The 21,410-nt window shown below is 43.3% G+C and overlaps 1 protein-coding gene across 1 annotated transcript in view; it reads left to right on the forward strand.

Annotated features, from left to right (window-relative positions):
• The window catches only part of P4HA3 (prolyl 4-hydroxylase subunit alpha 3), a 39,154-nt gene extending 23,769 nt beyond the window's left edge, over positions 1 to 15,385 (forward strand). Inside the window, exons 8-13 of the mRNA XM_082411271.1 lie at positions 2,331 to 2,395; positions 5,064 to 5,223; positions 5,886 to 5,948; positions 9,585 to 9,653; positions 10,950 to 11,046; positions 11,835 to 15,385. Of these exons, the coding sequence (XP_082267397.1) occupies positions 2,331 to 2,395; positions 5,064 to 5,223; positions 5,886 to 5,948; positions 9,585 to 9,653; positions 10,950 to 11,046; positions 11,835 to 11,905 (525 nt within the window). The 3' untranslated portion in view covers positions 11,906 to 15,385. The remainder of the gene's footprint in view (positions 1 to 2,330; positions 2,396 to 5,063; positions 5,224 to 5,885; positions 5,949 to 9,584; positions 9,654 to 10,949; positions 11,047 to 11,834) is intronic.
• Positions 15,386 to 21,410: the final 6,025 nt, after the last annotated feature.

The following is a 21,410-nucleotide window of genomic DNA, read 5'->3' on the forward strand; positions in this document are numbered from 1 at the left end:
TGCTGATCGCTGTCTGGTCTTTGGCTCAGCCAGGAATAAGCCCTGGGGGTGTGTGGTAGTGGCTGCCCCATGGGACCGAGCCACCTCAGTGGCTTGTGCTGAATTTCTCTGCTCTTCTTCACTGTGTGTTTCTCAAAGAAGCATTTCTCTGCTCTCTCATCACTCCTCCCCCATCTGCATCCTCCGCATCCTTGAAGACTCAATTGAAACCCTATGCCTCTCTTGGCCCCTATCCCTGACCACTTTGGCCCACTTTCATAGATTCTTTCAGGAGGAACATTTTTTTCAGAGCACTTTTTGGGGCCACATACAGTAACCTCCCTCCTCTGAACTCAGTTTTTGTCTCCACCTGTTTGGTACTTTCATTTATTCTGCCATTTACGTGTTGTCTGGAATCACGACCAGTTTCGTGGGTTAGTATCCTGTCCCCCCAGCTAGACTGTAAACTAGCAGGAATCATATGTTGTCCTTGAAATGCCTGGCTCCGTATTAGGCCCGTTGTAGCCAGAGCAATTTGCAAAGGGTCACATCTGACTGAGTCAAGCCCTCACTTAAACTCTGTAATGGGTCACTTTTGCTTTCAAATGATTACAGAGCTCCCTGGCCTGGCCGCTGCCACTCCCTCTGCAGCATGTTCCCATTATACTGACACCCTAGCCACCCTAAACAACTTGCATCTCCACGAACAGGCAGCGCCCTCACTGGCTCCCCACACACTCTTCTCTCTGCCTGAACCACTCTTCCCTTGGCCTCTTTTCACCTGTGTGATTCCAGTTGTCTTTTGAGCATCCTGGGAGGCCTTCCTGGCCTTCATAAGAATGGGCTAGATGCTCCTTCTCTGTATTTCCATAGCACCCTGTACTTGTCCATTAGGGCCCCACTGGATGCCTTATGTCTGGTTTCCTATGTTGTATTTACAATGCATAGCACAGTGCTTAGCACAGAGAACGACCAATAAGTATTTGTCCCCCCAAATGAATGACTTGTAGGTGCACAGTAAATAATTCTTAAAGGAATTAAATGCAGTGTGGCTCTTTAAGGGAGGGGGCGGGCAGAGTGGAGTGGCGATTCCCTAGGATTTGTTTTTAAACCATTGATGTTGTCCGAAAAGAACAGAAGGGACTATCTCTCTATGAATCTCTCCTCACTCCTCTGTGAATGGCTCAGGAGAGGATGCTGGCTAGAGGACTAGAAAGAGACAATATCAGTCACTTACTGATTCCCTGCATCCTAGTATTGTAGAGGGAGAGGCTGAGAAGGACTCCAAGAATGTGTTGTTCACATGCTGCATTTTATAGCTGGGGAAATGGGTCCAAGCAAGGGAAGAGCCTTTTCCAAGGTTATCTGCCTGGTTTAGCAGCAGGAACAATAATATTGTAGAAGCCTCTGAGAAGGGAAAGGGTTTCTGTCACGTGCCCTTTGTTGCTCCGTGCTCTGCTGTGACTGCATGTGAAGTGCCGGGGCTGTGTCTTTAGCCACAGGACTCTGGTTCATTCACTCCTGGGTACATTTCACCAATATTGAGCACCTACTCCCTGCCAGGCCTTCTCTGCATCCTGGGGATACAGCACTGAAAAAAGACCAAGTCCTTGCCCTCATGGAGCTGACATTCTGATGACAAATGCAGAAGTAGACATCCTTATGTAAATAATATTTCTCTTTCTGTCCCTGGTACAGTACCTTTGCAATTAGAGGCCACTTTATTTAAAAATAATTTAAAATTTATATCTAGACATTCAGAACAAAATAGAGACATTCAGTTAAATTAGTGACTTCAAACCTGTTTGGTTGTTTTTTCCCCATAACCAAGGCAGCTGCAAACAAAACAGATTTTGATTCTCTGTAAGGAAGGGCTTTTATCAGAATTGTTCAGAAGGAGCAAGCGGCCTCCGAGGGTAGAAAGTGTCCTGTCATTGGAGGAGTTCATTTAATTTGATGAACACTAAGTCAAAGCTTAACTTACCATCAGTCAGGCCCTGCCCCAAACACGGATATAAAGATGAATAAGAAACAGCCCTTGTTCTTACAGAACTCACAGTCTTGCAGATGCAAAAGGGATTCAAAATCACTTGTATTTCAGTCCTACAGACCTTTTTCAGTTTTTACTATTTACCAGATATGAAGCTAAAGGTTATTTTCAACTCTGAGCTTTTATGTCACTTAAGATTGATAGCTATCACTAAATTAGTAGCATGTACAAAATATCCTTTAATTAAGGAGAAATGGGTGATTGTTAGGTTTATGCTAAGAGAGGGGCATGTCTATGGAAGTGAGAGCCCTTCCCTTTGCGTCATAACCACTTGCACTTTCTCTTATATCCTTCACACCAGCTACAGAGATCTGTGGTGGCATCAGGCGAAAAGCAGTTACCAGTGGAGTACCGCATCAGCAAAAGGTAAGAGGGGTCCTTTCTTGGCAGGGACTCTGGTCATGCCTGCTGGGCACCCTCGGGCCTGTGGCACAAGTGACTGAAGGTCAGCAACAGCCATTCAGGTGCCATTAGAGACGCCACTGTAGTTCACGTTTATATCTGTACATTCTTGTTGAGAGGGAGCAATTTCCACTCCCCTTACCCAAGGGCCTTTCTCAGGTGGTTACATGGTCTGAGGACTTAACTAGGAGGCCATTAGGGAAAGACTTGAAAAAGCTCCTATGCCCTAGACCAAAAATTAAGTGTGTAGTTGTTCTCCTAACCAGGATTGCTTTTCCAGGGAACAAGTCCTGTCTCTATTTGGAACTTGACTTTACCTCCTGACTCATATTCAAAGCATGACTTGCCACCACTCAGGCAAGACGGATGGCCAGAATCTCTGGATCTGATACCTTCTCTAGTTGAGAGCCCAGCCGTATACCCTCCCCTCCATCCCTGCTCCCCCTCCACTGCAGCCCTTGGTTTGTGCTGTAAGGACAGGATACCGTAAGAGGAGGGTCCCCACTGGAGCCATGGGAGACGGTGATGACATCCTTGGGGAGAGGCCAGACCTCAAGCTGGGTGGATGGTTTTGTTGTCTGGGAAGCGAGCTGAGTGATGAAAGCTTTTGGATTCAGAATCATCTGGCTTAACTTATTTGGTCTGGTACGTTTTGGGGACCTTTTTTTTTTTTTTAATTTGCTACTTTAATTAATTAATTTATTTATTTATGGCTGTGCTGGGTCTTCGTTTCTGTGCAAGGGCTTTCTCCAGTTGTGGCAAACGGGGGCCACTCTTCATCGTGGTGCGCGGGCCTCTCACTATCGCGGCCTCTCTTGTTGCAGAGCACAGGCTCCAGACGCGCAGGCTCAGTAATTGTGGCTCACGGGCCCAGTTGCTCCGCGGCATGTGGGATCTTCCCAGACCAGGGCTCGAACCCGTGTCCCCTGCATTGGCAGGCAAGACTCTCAACCACTGTGCCACCAGGGAAGCCCACGTTTTGGGGACCTTTTACATTATAAGTTATTTTCTAAGTTTTGAAAGGCCCATCTAACCTCAGCTTTGTTGCTTTGCTAACCTTTCTGACATTGTAGTGTCAAGGAGAAAATTCAACCTTCTGTTTAGAGTCATTGCTTTTAGGGGAGTAGGTGATATTCTCTTTACTTTTCAGGTAAAGAAACTGAGACCCTTATTGCTTCCTCTCACTACCCACCCTCCACCACAGTGCACCCACTTGAATTTTGGTTCTGTCCTCACAACTTCACTGGAACTGGTCCCTCAAAGGTCACCTATGCACTCCTAATCACTATCCACAAAGACCAGGTTCCCGACCACAGGGTCCTCAGCTTTCTACAACATGCCCTGAGCCTACTTTGCTAGCATTATTTCCCATTACTTCTCTCATAGACTAAATGCTTTCGTGCTGACACTGTATTATATCACCCCACCATGTCTGTGCTTATGCTATTTCTTCAGCCTGGAATATCCCTATGTCTTTTCCATCTATTGAAATTTTATGCACCCTTCAAAATTTGGCCTACATGTCCATCTTACCTCAGTGCCCCTGTCAGAATTAACATCTCCTTCCTCTGTGCTCCCCAGAACTTTACTTTAAGGGCTGGTTCTTATTTTTCACTCTACCTTGATTTGTGCTGAGTTGTATTTGTGTATATTTGTGTGTCTCCTCTTATGAGCTCTTTGAACACAACAGCTTTGTCCTGGGTATCTTTGTAAACCTTAGAGCCCACAGCATAGCACTATGCATGCACTCCATACAAAAGAATGAACAAATTAATCCATCATTTATAGACCAAAGAAGTGGTCTTCCCAGACATGCCAAGGTGCTTCCCTTAAGAGCCTTCATCATCTCCCAAGGAGGCTCACTGGCTTTGCTTGGGGAGCATTTCCTCACTTCCCAAGGACCTACATTCTGATCCCAAATCCTCCACTTTAGCAGAACCTCAACAAGACATTCAGGAAAAGAGACTGAACTTTGCTCTTTGGCCTTTGACCTATCCTGGTTTGTCCTGGAGGAGAGCAAAAGAGCAGAGATTTTTCTGTGTTTTACAGCAATCAATAACATACAGCTTACAAAGCATCTTCATAAGCAGTCTGTCACAATCTTCATAAGTCTGTATAGTAGATAATATTACCATCCCCATATTATAGATGAATACACTGAACCTTAAGAGAGGTGAAAGGTTAAGGGCCTGACCAAGGGTCAAGCCGAGGATCCGGGACTGGTCTTACTCCTCTGAATCCAAAGCTTTTTCCATTGCACCCAGCTTCCTCCATTGAGATGTCTCTAAACATAGCATTTTTAAAAACAGGGTTTTGTCTTCTTTCTCTTTGTATCCCAGTGCCTGGTGATGTGAACCTTCACTCTTCACACACCTAGCACAGGGTCTGGCATACAGTAGGCCTCAGAGGATGTTTGTTGAATGACTGTGTGAATGTTAAGACAGAGCACAAAATGGACTGGGCCAACTAACAGGAGGAGTGAGTAGGTAATTAGGTATTCGTGTCTATCTTCCTGTCCTCCTTGCCTTCCTTCCTTCCTTCTGGCAGTTGACATCATTCATTCATTCATTCACAGATATTTAGTCATTTCTGGCATTAGATCACTGATGCTGCAACCTGTGGTGTGTTTTAGTGCCTGGCTAAAGGACACCGTTGACCCAGTGCTGGTGACCCTCGACCATCGCATTGCCTCCCTTACAGGCCTTGATGTCCAGCCTCCCTACGCAGAGTACCTCCAGGTGGTAAACTACGGAATCGGAGGGCACTATGAGCCTCACTTTGACCATGCTACGGTAACCATGGGGTTGGTGACCAATCTCGTGGGGTAGGCAACGAGGGTGTTATTTATTTCTCTGAGACAGAGCTCTTATAGGGCCCCCAGAGAATACTGCGTGAAATTTTAGAACAAAGGTTCTCATTCTAGGTAGATTGAAAGCCTTGGTTTCAAGCTGATTGCTGCTGAATCATCTTCTTTTTACTAAAACTCATTGAAAAACACTCTTACAATGATTGAATTTTATGACATGTAAATTATATCAGTTAAACTCTTCTGTGACAAAAAAGTGTGTCTCTTTGGCAAATAATTGGGAACTCCAGTCTTATGACTTAGTATTTTTACAGAATAATTATCTGTAGTATTTTATATGTTAATTTATTTCACCAAGAACCTGAAGGTGCAATCAACCCCTCACAGTGCTTTCACTTACTAACAAGCAGTTTTGTTTGATTAGTAGTATACAGTTCACTTATATGAGTATCTAATAAAGTAGTAAGAGGAAAAAAGTATATTGAGTACCTGCCAGCAAAGACGGGCACATACTTGACTAGGTATAGCTCAAGGCTATATCCCATCTGTGACTCCTCCATTTTTCTCCTCCCTGTATTATGGTGGCATCCTGGCTGTTACTCTGGTGCCATCTGCATAAAATAATGATATGTTCTATTTTTGTCTCAGTCACCAACCAGCCCACTGTACAGAATGAACTCTGGGAACCGAGTCGCAACATTTATGATCTACGTGAGTCTTGCTCTGGAGGGACCAGGGCTGCTTACTTAATGACTATTTGTATCTCTTTTATTTTACGGTTTTCAAAGCAATATCAGATGCTGATTTTATCTGAATTTCACAGCAGAAAAGTCTCCAGGATGTTTGTGAATTTCATACAGCACTCTTGTTAGGCACTATAGGAGAGATAAAGAAATATCAATACAAGTCAGTTCCTGCCCTCAAAGAGCTTACATTGTGTAGACCTAAATGTGACCTTGTCATTGTCAGTGATTAGGATGGGAAGTGCGGTTACACCGAAGGCCAAGAGATCCTGGGACCTGAACAACACAGGAAGGGGATGTGAGGGTCTCTGTCTTTGAGGTCCCATAGACTAGTTGGTGTTGAAAAGCATGGACCTATAGATGAGGTCGTGGAGCTGTGAGGGGAGAGAGGAGAGAAATGAAGCAGCTGAGATTACGAGAGGGAAGAACAGAGATGCCTACAGAGAAATTCCGTAAGCGTGGCTCTCTCATATGCGGTGAAAATTTTCTTCCTTATCTCCTCATAAATCCTTCACTAAAATCTACATTATACCCCCTTAAAAAATAAATTGGCCTCCTCTCCTAGTGTCTGACCTGATCCTATAGAATTCGGACCCAGTCTTTACTATCTCACCTATCCTCTTCCCTTCAGATCATGTGGGTTTACCGCCTTCTCTATGGACAAGTCATAATTTCAGGCATCTGTCACTTAAATTATAAGAGGTGTATTACTGTTAAATGAAGGAATAAACATGCCAAATGTAAGTGCTCTACATAACACCCTAAGATGAAGGCCTGGTTTCAGGCTCATTAGAATAGCAGACACCTACACCCTAGCATTCCCTCTTTTCTTAGTCCTGTTAACTGGTCTCCACAGTGTAGCCAAGAAAGGACAATCAGAGGCCAGCACTCTGTAGCTTTAATGCTGGCAATCCCAACATGTTTCTTCATGTGGCTCGGTTTTAATTTTATGCAGAAGTGGAAGGCTGCCATTGCCAATGGTGTCTGGCCTCTCGTGCTCATTCTGAGCATTCTGATCAGGCAAAGGGATGGCTGACGTCAGCTCTCTGGGCAGGAGACACACCTTGGATCAGCTGCTGGTACATCTCTGGTTGATGACTCAAGCTGGCATGGGAGGTCACAGGCAGTGAAGTACATTGATATCAACCAAAGAATAGGACATCTAGGGGCCAATATCTCTCTGTTCTTTATCCCCCTAGTATCTTCTGTAGCTGACTCCCTGATTACAGAGGCCCAGTTACTATGGTAAGGGTACTATGGTAAGGGTAGCCCAGCAATTTTAAATGACAAATGCAAGAGTGTGTATATGTTTGGATTTTAAGCCTTTGATACACAGTGGAATGGAAAGCGTTTTGGGTTTGGAGTCAGTTGGTCTAATTCTGGTTCTGCCACTTAACATGTGGCCTCAGCACAAATCACATAAATTCTTTGAGCTTGTTTTCTTGCTCTGCGCCTCCTCACAGTGCTGTCATGAGGACCTGATGAAATAACGTAAGGGGATATCTCTCTGTGAAGTTTCATACAATATGTTTCTATCATGTATCCCAGAAAGCAAGCATAGGACCCCATAACTGGGATCGTGGGACCTAGGAAGTGCTAGGTTACACCCAATCCTTTCATCTTCAGGTTGGTGTTAAGACCATCATAAACATTTCTGAACATAAGAGATAAGATTTATGGAGAACATAAGAGTGACATTATATAGGAAGAAAATAATCTTTAAGAAGTATTGGGAGGATTGAGATGAAATCAGGTTAGTGATTTTCTACTCAGACTGGACATAAGATCAGTCCCAGTACAAAACAGTGGAAGGTTTACAGAGGGAAGATTTCCCTCCCCTCCACCAATCTTACAATCCATGCCCTGCTCATGAGCTTCATAGCACACACATCCGATTCTCTTTTCACTTTGTTGGATAAGTCCTTCCTTGCCACTATACTGTGAAACCACAGGTAGAGGAAGGCAGGAAAGTCCAGGTTCCCTCTGTTGTATCTTGCTTACACCCACAGTGGCTGACAACAGGGGTCTGAACAGAATCATCCAGTTTTTTAGTTATTTGAACACAAGGAGCAAATTGTTGCTCTCATCGCCCTTCCCAAAGGACTACAGGGGGAGCCAAGATGTGCTAAAAAATTACCACTGCCTTTTCCAGGTTCTGAATCGCCACGTCAGTTCAGTTTCCTCTAACAAGTGCTAACATCCCAACTCCCATAGCCCTTGCTCTGTAACACAGGCGAATATGGTGGGATCTGTGAATGTGCTGGTAGACAGTTAGCCAGGGCGAGGTAAGACTGGCACTCCGTGTCATGCTGCTGGTGAGAAATTAATTTAGCAGTATGTATCTAAAGTATTGAATATTTGCATATACTTTTGACCCAATAATACTAATGCTCAGACTCTTTCCTAAGAAAACAATCTAAAACGCAAAAATGATTTTACTCATTAAGATGTTCACAGTGTTGTTTATAATAGTAAACAGTGGGACATAACCTAATGTTCAAGAGTGTATGTAGCATAATGGTTATGAGCAGGGACTCTGTAGTCAGACAGCATTGGCTCAGCTCCAGTCCTGGCTCAGTCACCAAAGAGTTATATGACCTTTTGTAAACCACTCAATCTCTCTGAGACTTGGTTTCCTCATCTGTAGAATGTAAATAATAACAATCCTAACTCACAGGAATAGTGAGGATGATATATTTGTTGTGAGGAATAAGTGAGATAATATATTTGTAAGGACTTAGTGTGATGCCTAACATACGGCCAGTGCTCAATAAATGTCAACTATTACAGTTAAACCATAACAGTGCTTTTTTCTTTCTCCAGATCGTAAGATGATGAATAATATTATTTTAAGTATTTTAAAGTATTTTCCAGTATTTTTCAAAATGTTTAGGTTATTACATATTTCTTTGACAATCAGAAAAAACTCTTCAAGTTAAGTAAACACATCCATAGTTCTAGAATATACCAGTGGTGAAACTCTTTAGCTGAGATTACCTAGAGAGGGTCTGAGTGATCTGGGAAACACACCAAAGGTGCAATCAGTAGTTCCTATGATGCCCAGCTTTCAAAAATAATCATTGTAATCTAAACAGTGTTTTGTAAGCCACTGGTCATGATCCATTAGTGGGCTGTGAAATCAATTTAGTGGATCTGGTCAGCATTTAAGAAATCTGAACTAGAATAGAATAAAATAAAATGGAAAATAACAGAGGGCATCTGATGTAGTTAAGAATGTTTTATGAAACTTTACTTCAGGGACGTGTCTGTGTCTTGGGTTGTGACATAAAGTGTATTTCTTCCTGAGGGCCTCAAAGTTTGAATCTACTTATGGTAGCCCTCAATAAGGATGTTAGCTCAAAGGGTAAAGAAAGGGGGCATTTCTAAACGTTGTCCTCTTGTGGCCCTGCAGGCAAATACTGATGCCACTGAGTAGGCTCTCTCAATTCCTAAATTGGGTGATTGTATTTCCATAAGTATTTCTCCCAGAGTTGAAAGAGGGGCACAGAAGAGGGAATTTATGCAGAAATGACATCAGACGTCACGTGAGGCAGAGTAGGGCAGTCGGGCTATTTCAACCCTGTCTCTTCCTCTGGCCTTGTAGCTGAGCTCGGTGGAAGCTGGAGGAGCCACAGCCTTCATCTACGGCAACTTTAGCGTGCCTGTGGTCAAGGTGAGTGGGGGTCTGACCCCAACAGGTGGTTTTAGCAGTGCAGAACTAACACCCTAGCGTTCATGCTGCCTGTGCTTGCAAGCTTATTCCTGGGAGAGGGAATGAAAAGAGGTCTCCCCTGATCCCCAGAATCAAAGATAATTCCTCAATTTTCTTGACTCCTGCATTTACTTGTGCCTCTATTTTTTATTTTATTTACACTTATATTACAAGAGGATGATTACATGTGTGCCTTCCCGTTACAATAGAGCTCCTCAAAGGTGAGAGTCCCCTTCGGATCCTTGACAACAACTGGTCCCTTCAGTCATTCGTTTAGTAAACACTGGGGGCTGGAGGCACTGAGTACCGAGGAAAACTCACAGTCCTTGCCTCCAGAAGTTAACATAAAAACGTATTGCAGTAGGAGCTATAACGTCAAGCAAGGCAGAGAGGGCGACCAGTGTGGTAAGAGGTTTGTTTAATGAATTTAATATCTCCCCCAAATTTCAGATCAATCAGTCAGGGATGACAGCCCTTACTTCAGGAATGAAATGAAGACAATAATTGAGATCACGCCTCATAGCACTTAGCACAGTACCCAGCACATCCTAAGCATTCAATGAGTAAATGCTGGGTATCTATCAAAACTCAGGGGGTTGGCCAAGGTTAAAGTAAGCATATAGGAAAAAAAGCTGGGGATGGGGGGAAAAAGAACAACATATATGATTTGGAATCAAAACGCCTGGGTTTGAGTCCTGACCTTGCTCCTTCTTAGTTGCATTATTTAAAGCCCCTAAGTCTCAGCTTCCTTGCTGGTGAGGTGGGGATGATGATGAGCCCTGCTTCCTGGGGGTGTTATTAGGAAGTGCCTAAGGAAGAGGCAGTGGCTCAACTAAGTTCCTAGTTGTGTGAGGAATATTTTGTTCCACCTTATGCTTTTTGTCGAGTTTCTCTCCTCAGTGATCCTATGACGCCCTGTGCTCACCTTTCCCCTAGCACTTGTCACACTGTCTCATCCTGGTTTGTTTTTATGTCTGTCTCTCCCACAAGACTATGAACTCCCTGAGAGAAATGGACATGATCTGTCTCTGCATCCTCAGGGCCTAGAGCAGAGCAGGCCCTCAATAAGTGGTGCATGAGTGAATGAGTAAACGGCAGCTTATACCATTTTGTGGCATTTTATGCATGCCTTGCCCCCAATCTGCATGGACGGTTTTCTTGTTTAATGACATGCATGCCTTTGTTCTCAGTCAAGTGCTTCCTAAGGACTGAGATTCTGGGCTGACCTCCCCTGGGGCGGGATCTGCTTGTTTTCAGAATGCAGCACTGTTTTGGTGGAACCTGCATAGCAGTGGTAAAGGGGATGGTGGCACACTTCATGCTGGCTGTCCTGTCCTGGTAGGAGATAAGTGGGGTAAGGCCTGCCTTTCTGGGCATGGGAATTGGGTGAGGGGTTCAGGGTAAAGTGAAATAGGGGATGGATGGAAAATAACATAGCCTTTTCATTCCAAAAGCTTCATTAACAGTGCCACGTTATATTGAGGTGATCAGATTCTGGATTAGTTGCCACCAGTACATTGGGAGCCCATAAGGGCAGGCTTTTGTCATAGAGCAGGTGTCAGTAAAAGTATATTGGCCTGACCAGATGGGCCTTGATTTCTGAGCACAGCTAAGGAATAATATGTTGCTAAGTCCCAGTCCTCTATCCCAAGGAGAGAACCATCAGGTGCTTCCCCATGAGGAGATGGTCAAACAAGGAAGAGATAAATAAGTAGGGGATGTGCTTATGTCATATCTGTGTCTAAGAGCACTTAGCTCTGAAGACAGAAAAAGAAGTAGAAGAAGGACTCTTGTGCTGAGGTGGACCTTGCCAGGAGAATCCATCCCTTTTCTCTCATTACCCTGGAATGGTTCCCTGGGGGAGGTGGGCTTTTAGGAGCTACATGAAGGGTAAGTGACCACGGTACCCACGGGTTTGAAAATTAGTCTGTAGCAGCACGACCTGTCAGGGACTTTTTCCAGGTGCCACTGTCCTTTCTGCTCTTTACTGCTGCTGAAGCAGCATCTTGCAGTCCATAGTAGGGCTGGGACCGGGGTGAGGCAAGTGAGTTGCCAAGGGTGTGGAATTTAACGACCCTGTGAGGGGGCATCGCTGCTGTCTGCTCCGCTGAGCCTGCTCTTCTTCCTCCCCATTTCCCCCAGTGGCCAACAAGTGGATACACGAGTATGGACAGGAATTCCGCAGACCTTGCAGCGCGAGCCCTGAAGACTAAAATGTTGGCAGAGAGAAGCTGGAGGAGTCCTTTGGCTTTCCAGAGAAGCCAGAAGCCAAAAGCTATGGTAAGAGAGGAGAAAGGAGAGCAAGCTTCTGGAGGAGGGCCTTTGTCAGCATTACCTATTCCTTGCAAATGGGAGACAAGGAAGTGGTCTCTAGCAGGGGACATCTGAGAACTTACAGTTTCTCCTCGAGCCATGAGTCACAGTAGAATGAACAATACAAAGGAGGGGGCAAGGAGGCTGGAGAGAGAAGTTTCTGGAGCTCAGACACACTCTGTTGGGAACAGGACATATCAACAGTCTCCAGGGTTTGGTCACTGGGGCTTTTGCTACTTGAGCCTTGACCACGGGGACCCAGAAGTGGCAGTGAGGACACCTGCAGGTGGTGCCTGACCCCCATATGCCCTTCTGCCTACTGACTTCTGCTGAAGGCTGAGCAGGGGGTGTCTCTGTATCAGGAGTGTACCTCATGTGATGATTTTTTTAAAGCAGAAAATAACTTTTTAAAAATATGATTTTTTAATACAGCCATTAAAAATGTTTTAATACAGTCATTAAAGATGTTTACAAATCATTTTTCACAACCAAGAACATTCTTACATTGTAATATTGAGTGAAAAAGGCAGAGTATAACATTTTATTTATGTGTAATCTCATCTTGGCTCCCCTCTCACTGCATTCCAGACATAAGACATTCTTTCTTTTCCTCAAAACCAACATCAGTCCCACTCTTCAGGCCTTTTGCATTCGCTGCTCCTGCCATGGTCTCACCATTCCACTCTTGGCTCAGTGTCGCTTCAGAGAGGCCTTCTCTGACACCCAACCTTCCAGCCACTTTCGTTCACATTAGCCAACTTTGTTTTCTTCCTAACAAACACTTTTCTTGAAATTACTTTTTATTCATTTAATTGTGGCCAGTGGCCTTCCCTGCAGGGTGAGTGCTTTAAGACCCCTCTATACTTTGTAAATGCCTCTATTGTAGCCCCCATCTCACTGAATTTCACTATTTGTTTATTTGCCTGCCTGCCTGCACTCCTTATACCTCTTGGTATCCCCAGAAAAAGGTCTGTTTCAAATAAGTAGACATTCAGCAAATATTTTTGGATAAATGAATAAGAAGGCCTCCTTTGAGTTGTACTTTGGAGGACAGGTAGAATTTTTTTATAGGCAGAGTCTAATGAGGAGAAGCATTTCCCAGCAGAAGGACTAGCATGAGCTAAGGCTGCATTGATGAGTGACTTGTGCAAAGAGAACATTCCAGGCGACTTGGCTCAGGTTCCTCAACAGGGGCGAGGGCGTGTGCCTTGCTCACAAAGAAGCCACACAAGTAAAGGACTAGGTGCTTAGACACTGTGCTGCCTCCGCCCACTCCCTGCACCATGCACATCAGATTTTCTGCCTCCCAGAGCTCTGTGGGCCCCAAGGAAAAGGTTCTGGTGTCCTGATATTCAGGTTCCTGAAGAGCCTCCATGAGCACCTGGTCACATGCCCAGTATTTCCGCTGAGTGCATCAGGACTCTGGAAACCCTCTTACTAAATTACTGTCATGTAGGGAAGAAAAAGTACTTTCCCCCTACCCTTCTGAGTTCTTAGCTGAAACCTGTGTAATAAAAGACATACTAACAAAAGGAAACCCACAAGCTTAGTGACATGTATATATCATGTATACATGGGAGATACCCAGAGGAAAATGAATAACTCCCCGAGGTGGCTTAGAACTTGGGATGAAATACCATCTTAATAGGGAAAGATTTTTAGGAATGATAAATGGGCCCTTAGAGTACAGCCCATAGGTGCGAGATGTAATGGTGACAGTTTATCTAGGTGTGGTGTCCACTTGTAGTCTCTTCTCCTGTGGTAAGGGTCAGTCTTCCTTGGTTGGTGAAACTCTTGAGGAGGGGATTTCTAACAATTGAGTTCCTTTTGGAGCATATGTCTTCAGGCAGGTGAGAGCAGTTCAGGGAAAGTGGTGTGTCTGTGGGGCCCCAAAAGCGCTTAGTAGGTAGCTATTTCTAAATAGGACTGACGGTGGCTTGGTACATAGCTAGTTTATAATTTTGTTTCTTTCTTGCATGCTTCTTCAACTGTTTTTCTAACAGCTTTCTCCAACCTGGGTTCCTGGTGTTGCACTCAGTATCTCTCACAAGAGTCACTACAGGGAAAATTCTTTATGTTAATGACTATTATCATTGTCATTAGTAACATACTGACTGTTTACCACTGGCCAGGCACTGTGCTAAGAACTGAGGTGTACTTGTCTCCTTCAATCCTCATGATAAATGGGTACTATTATCTCCATTTTATAGATGAGGGAAACTGAGGCAGAGAATGTGTAACTTGCCTGAGGTTACATAGCTATAAAGTGGCAGAGGCAGGATTCGAATACAGGTCTGCCTCCGAAGATCTTTTTTTTTTTTAAATTGAAGTATAGTTGATTTACAATGTTGTGTTAATTTCATGTGTACAGTGAAGTGATTCACATACAGTATATATGTGTATATATATATATTCTTTTTCAGATTCTTTTCCCTTATAGATTATTACAAGATATTGAGTATAGTTCTCTGCGCTATACAGTAGGTTCTTGTTGGTTATCTATTTTATATATAGTAGTGTAGATGTGTTAATCCCAAATTCCTAATTTATCCCTCCTCCCCTTTCCCCTTTGGTAACCATAAGCTTGTTTTCTATGTCTGTGAGTCTGTTTCTATTTTGTAAATAAGTTCATCACTTATATCATTTTTTTAGATTCCACATATAAGCAATATCATGTGATATTTGTCTTTGTCTGGCTTACTTCACTTAGTATGATAATCTTTAGGTCCATCTATGGACCTAGAAAGAAACAGAAAATATGAACAGACCAATTAGCAGTACCAGTACTGAAACTGAATCAGTAATTTTAAAACTCCCAACAAACCAAAGTCCAGGACCAGATGATGGCTTCACAGGTGAATTCTACCAAACGTTTAGAGAAGAGTTAACACCTATCCTTCTGAAACTATTCCAAAGTGTTGCAGAGGAAGGAACACTTCTGAACTCATTCTATGAGGCCACCATCACCCTGATATCAAAACCAAAGAGTGGGAGGGAGATGCAAGAGGGAGGAGATATGGGGATATATGTATATGTATAGCTGATTCACTTTGTTACAAAGCAGAAACTAACACACCATTTTAAAACAATTATACTCCAATAAAGATGTTAAAAAATAAATAAAAATAAATAAAAAGATACTAAAAACAAACAACCAGACAAAGATATCACAAAAAAAGGAAAATTACAGGCCAGTATCACTGATGAACATCAATGCAAAAAACCTCAATGAAATGCTAGCAAACCAACTCCAACAATACATTAAAAGGATCACACACCACGATCAAGTGGGCTTCATCCCAGGATGCAAGGATTTTTCAATATCCGCAAATCAATCAGTGTGATACACCACATTAACAAACTGAAGAATAAAAACTATATGATCAAAAAAAAAAAAAAAAAAAAAAAAAAACAAAAAAACTATATGATCATCTCAGTAGCTGCAGAAAGAGCTTCTGATAAAGTTGGACATCCATTTATGGTAAAAACTCTCCAGAAAGTGGGCACAGAAAGAACACACCTCAACATAATAAAGGCCATATATGACAAACCCACAGCTAACATCATACTCAATGGTGAAAAGCTGAAAGCATTTCCTCTAAGATCAGGAACAAGACAAGGATGCCCATTCTCACCACTTTTATTTAACATAGTTTTGGAAGTCCTAGCCACAGCAATCAGAGAAGAAAAAGAAATAAAAGGAATCCAAATTGGAAAAGAAGAAGTAAAACTGTCACTGTTTGCAGATGACATGATACTATACACAGAAAATCCTAAAGACACTACCAGAAAACTACTAGAGCTCATCAATGAATTTGGTAAAGTTGCAGAAAAATTAACACACAGAAATCTGTTGCATTTCCATACACTAACAACGAAATACCAGAAGGAGAAATTAAGGAAACAATCCCATTTACCACCACATCAGAAAGAATAAAATACCTAGGAATAAACCTACATAAGGAGGCAAAAGACCTATACTCTGAAAACTGTAAAATGCTGATGAAAGAAACTGAAGACGACACAATCAGATGGAAAGATATACCATGTTCTTGGATTGGAAGAATCAATATTGTTAAAATGACAATACTACCCAAGGCAATCTACAGATTCAACACAATCCCTATCAAATTACCAATGGCATTTTTCAGAGAATTAGAACAAAAAATTTTTAATTTGTATGGAAACAAAGATGTCTCTGAATAGCCAAAGCAATATTGAGAAAGAAAACTGGAGCTCGAGGAATCAGGCTCCCTGGCTTCAGACTGTACTACAAAGCTACAGTAATCAAAACAGTATGGTACTGGCACAAAAACAGACATATAGATCAATGGAAAAGCATAGAAAGCCCAGAAATAAACCCATTCACTTATGGTCAATTAATCTACGACAAAGGAGGCAAGAATATACAATGGAGAAAAGACAGTCTCTTCGATAAGTGGTGCTGGGAAAATTGGACAGCTACATGTAAAAGAATGAAATTAGAACAGTCCCTAACACCATATACAAAAATAAACTCAAAATGGCTTAAAGACTTAAACATAAGATATGACACCATAAAACTCCTAGAAGAGATCGTAGGCAAAAAATTCTCTGACATAAATCATACCAATGTTTTCTTAGGTCAGTTTCCCAAGGCAATAGAAATAAAAACAAATGGGACATAATCAAACTTACAAGCTTTTGCATAGCAAAGGAAACCATACACAAAACAAAAGATAATCTATGGAATGAATGGGAGAAAATATTTGCAAATGATGAGACTGACAAGGGATTAATTTCCAAAATATACAAACAGCTCATACAGCTCAGTATCAAAAAAACCCAAACAACCCAATCAAAAAATGGGCAGAAGATCTAAATAGACGTTTCTCCAAAGAAGACATACAGATGGCCAACAGGCACAGGAAAAGATGCTCAACATGGCTAACTATTAGAAAAATGCAAATCGAAAGTACAACGAGGTATCACCTCACACCAGTCAGAATGGCCATCCTAAAAAAGTCTACAAATAATAAATGCTGGAGAGGGTGTGGGGAAAAAGGAACCCTCCTAAACTGTTGGTAGGAATGTAAATTGGTGCAGCCACTATGGAGGTTCCTTAAAAAACTAAAAATAGAGTTACCATATGATCCAGTGATCCTACTCCTGGGCATATATCCAGAGAAAACTCTAATTCGAAAAGATATATGCACCCCAACATTCACTGCAGCACTATTTACAATAGCCAAGACATGGAAGCAACCTAAATGTCCATCAGCAGATGAATGGATAAAGAAGATGTGTATATATATACAATATAATATTACTCAGCCATCAAAAAGAATGTCTGTCTCTAAAGATCTTAACTAGCCCTCTGTTGTCTGAATTACATGTTATTTTGCTGTGGTTGCTTTGCTCCCATTAGCAATTATGTCTTTTGGAGCCAACAATTTTTGAAAGGAGTCTCCAGCCTTTTCCCAGGCATTGAAAAGATCTATCCTTTGTGCCTCTAATGCCTAATGGCTAAGAGCCCTGTCAGATGTAGGTACTGAATACACGAACAAATCACCTCAATTCCACAGATATAAAGAGAACACCTATGTGTGACCAGCCCCATGCTTGGTGCCCCATGAGATTCCAATAAAATGAGGAGGTCTGCTCACTGCCCTTAAGGCAAAATTAGCACATGCCCAAATATAAGTATAGAGAATTATATATAATCAAATAGAAAGCTGTGGGCTGCTCACCCTAAGGATCACAGGAGTTGGGAGAAAGGGGAGAACCCTATGGCTGGAGTGGGATGAGAGGGCTTCCACACTGGGACCCCAGGAACACAGAAAGAGTGAGAATGTGCCTGTAGAGGGCGGGGAGCAGCTGCCACCTCAACTGTCCCCCATTCATGCACAAGGGGGCAGGGAGAGCTGTCTGGAAGGAGGAAGTGAGAGGGTGTTGATTCTGGGGGGCCCTTGTCCAGCAATGCCAAGAGGAGCCAGCACAAACTGCCCTTTCATGGAACCACTCAAAGAGTCCCCTGTTCGGGGGCCTTGGTTGCTCAAGCTGGGAGAAGCCAAAGGAGAGGGGGTGAGGTGGGGACAGAGGGACATTTGCCTGCAGACTGCTGTATACTCAGAAAAATGAAATCAGCTAAGGGCTGGGGGAGGAGACAAACATTTATGCCTACTCTGTGCCGGCTATTTTATCTCCCTTATCTTATTCACAACAATTATCATCCCTTTTGGCAAGAGAGGAAAGGAGGCTCAAAGAAAAGACCTCTGCTAGAAGCAGAGCCGGATTTGGAGCTAGGGACGTCTCCCGCCATCAGCTACTTCTAACCTCTCCTTCCTCATGTTGGGATCCCCACAACTTTCTCCCCCTGAGGAAGCAGAGCCTGCCTCTTTCTCTTCTTCCCCTCTGCCCCATCCTCTTTTATTCCCTTTCTTCATCATGTGACCCTTCCCATCAAATGCTTGATAGGCCTGCTCCCCCTAGGGTCTGAGTGACAGGGTCCTTCTGTCCCTGCCAGGGGCATATTTGCATTTTAAATGGGTAGCCCATGGTGAAATCAAATATAATCTCAAAGGAATGAGGTGTCTTTTTGGTTAAGGATTTAAGGGCATGGATCAGATGGCTCCCCATAGATTACTGTCTCTCTCACCACATTTTTGAGATGGGGCATAACTAAAATAATGACCATCATGCCTCCTGTCCAACTGCTTATCATCTTATGGGACCAGAGGGCGGCAGTTACTTTTCCTGGCCCAGAAAGGTGAAGTGACTTGTCCGTAGTTAAACAGTGTGTCAGTGGCAGAGCCAAGACCAGAAGGCAGATTTCTGGGCTCAGAGACCCATGCCTGTCCGCTTCTTGGAACAGGAGCACAGTGGACAGATGATGGAATCAACCAACCCCTGATGGTGTTTTCATGGGCACAGATTTCATGTGTGGCTGTCACTCATTCATTCAACTAAGCTTTACTGATGTTGCCTCTGTGCCTGGCCCTTTGCTGGGGCTGGAGACGATGACTGACTGTCTATCCTTGAAGAGCTCCCAGAGAAGAAAACCCACACAATGACGATACTAGTGGAAAGGGGACACGCAACATGTTACATGTCCGGAAGGGGTATCACTACATCTCTGGTGTGATGGGCTCATGTGACACTTGATTTCGGCCTTGAACAATAAGGAGGTTCGTGTGTGTGTGTGTGTGTGTGTGTGTGTGTGTGTGTGTGTGTTATGGAGATGTGGGAGCTTATCTCCCTAACTCAAAAGTGTATAAAAAAACTCAAAAAATCCATACCCTTCTGATAAATCTAAAAATTTCTTTAGTCTTGAAAATTCAGACACATCATTCAGGAGAGATTTTCTCTAACTCTGTGTTCTTTAATCTGTTTCAGAAAACAGATTTTTTTCCCCCTTACCATATCAAAAATTATATTAAATATTCTTTTAAAAATTACACATTGTCCCCTAGGGGATGCCATCAGCCTAGAAATTCCCACAATGCTCTCCAGGTTCTAGAGTTCTGGAATTTCTATTTTTAACCCTCTTGCAACAAAAAAGGAGATAGGAATTGTCAGTGGGCTCATCCTGGAGGAGCAAGGCAATCTATCCTGCTGCCTCTGCTCAGTCAATTCTTTCTCTGGTTGCCACTGAGCCTGTTAGTCCTCTGGTGCTTGAGGCCAGAGAAAGCCATCCTCTCTATCAGTTCCCTGAGTCCCTCTGGCTCTTGGGGTTGTGTGCCTGGAGACAGGCAGGGCCAGCCTCCAGTGCCTGGGCCAGCCAGCATCAGCCCACATTCCTAATTCCAGAGCCCTCTATGGGGGCTCTGCCCGGGGTCACCCCACGCACTCTCTCCCGCATCTAGCTGTTTTGGAATACAAAAACTACAGAATCACAATGAAGTACCACTTCACACTTAGTAGTATGGCTATAATTTTTTTTTTTTTAAAAAAAGGAAAAATACTAAGTGTTAGAGAGGATGTGGAGAAATTGGAACCCTCATGCATTGCTGATGTTGCAGCTGCTGTGAAAAATGGTTTGTCAGTTCCTCAAAAAGTTAAACATGGAAATACCATAGAACCCAGTAATACCTCTCCTAGGTATATACCCAAAAGAACTGAGAGCAGGGACTTCAAAATAAATATTTATACACCCATGCTCACAGCAGCATTATTCACAATAGCCAAAAGGTGGAAACAACCCAAGTATGTATAACAACAGATGAATGGATAAACAAAATGTGGCATGTACATGCGATGGAATACTATTCAGCCACAAAGAGGAATGAAATTTTGATACATGATTTAACACGGATGGATCTTGAAAACATTATGCTAAGTGAAATAAACCAGACACAGAAGAACAATTATTGTATGATTCCACCTATATAAGGTACCTCGAATAGACAAACTCACAGAGACAGAAAGTAAAATAGAGGTTCCCAGGAGCTGGGGGCAGGGAGAAAGGGGGAGCTGTTGTGTGACCTTGGGCAAATCACTTTCCTTACCAGAGCTCTCATTTCCTCATCTGTAGGGTGGCATTGCTAATCTGTCTGCCTTACCCACTCCACAGAGTTGTGAGGTCTCAAAAGGCTGTAAATGTGCTCTGTAAATGGCACATACTGTATTGTGTCAATTATTCTAAGTTTACATTTGATTAGCCATTGATATGCGGTATCATCATTGATCATCAGGAAAAAACTTTCTCCCCCCATTGCTCAGCTAACTACCCAGTTAACTGTTCCCTCCATCCACCTGTAAGAGGCCAGCCACTTGACTAGTCTCAGGTTCCAAGGTTTCACCTGGCTACAGGCTGGGGTTTCTAGCAAACTGCTGGGAGAGGAAGCCAGCTCTAGGAATATCGGAGCCTCTTGAGTTTACATAACTTTCTGAGCCCGGGACCCAGACTGAGAATGTGTTGACTCTGGCCGCTGATGGGGCAGCCAGCTGGGGCAAGAGAAGAGTTGGCTCGAAGATTACAAACAAAACACTGTCTCTGCAGGAAAGAGTATGATTGCTGTTTGCTTTCTCTACTCCTGTTGTAGATTCTCTTCTTGCTTTCCCCTTGTTAAAAGTCGTGACCTTTTAACGCCCCACCCCCAGTTCTGATGGCAGGCCCTTGAATCCAGCTTAAGGGTCCTTGGAACCTCACTGTCCAAATCAGTTTGTCTTGTTCATTCCATCTCTAAAATACTGAGCCTTTCTCCATCTCTCACCCTGCAGCCACTGTAAGTATACCTTTGCCTTTTACCTAGACGACCACTGCCTCTTTACTGCTCTCCCTGCCTCTAGTCTGGTGCCTGCCAGTCCCTCGACACGGATACCAGAGTGACTTTCCTTAACTTCTGGCAACTCCCCATCTTGCCACTCAAGGCCTTTATATCCTGCCTCCTGCAGCCTCTCCTGTTACAGCTTTTACTCCAGCCA

The sequence above is a fragment of the Balaenoptera physalus genome, assembly GCF_965194825.1.
Source record: "Balaenoptera physalus genome assembly, chromosome: 10".
NCBI classification, from domain to species: Eukaryota; Metazoa; Chordata; class Mammalia; order Artiodactyla; family Balaenopteridae; genus Balaenoptera; species Balaenoptera physalus.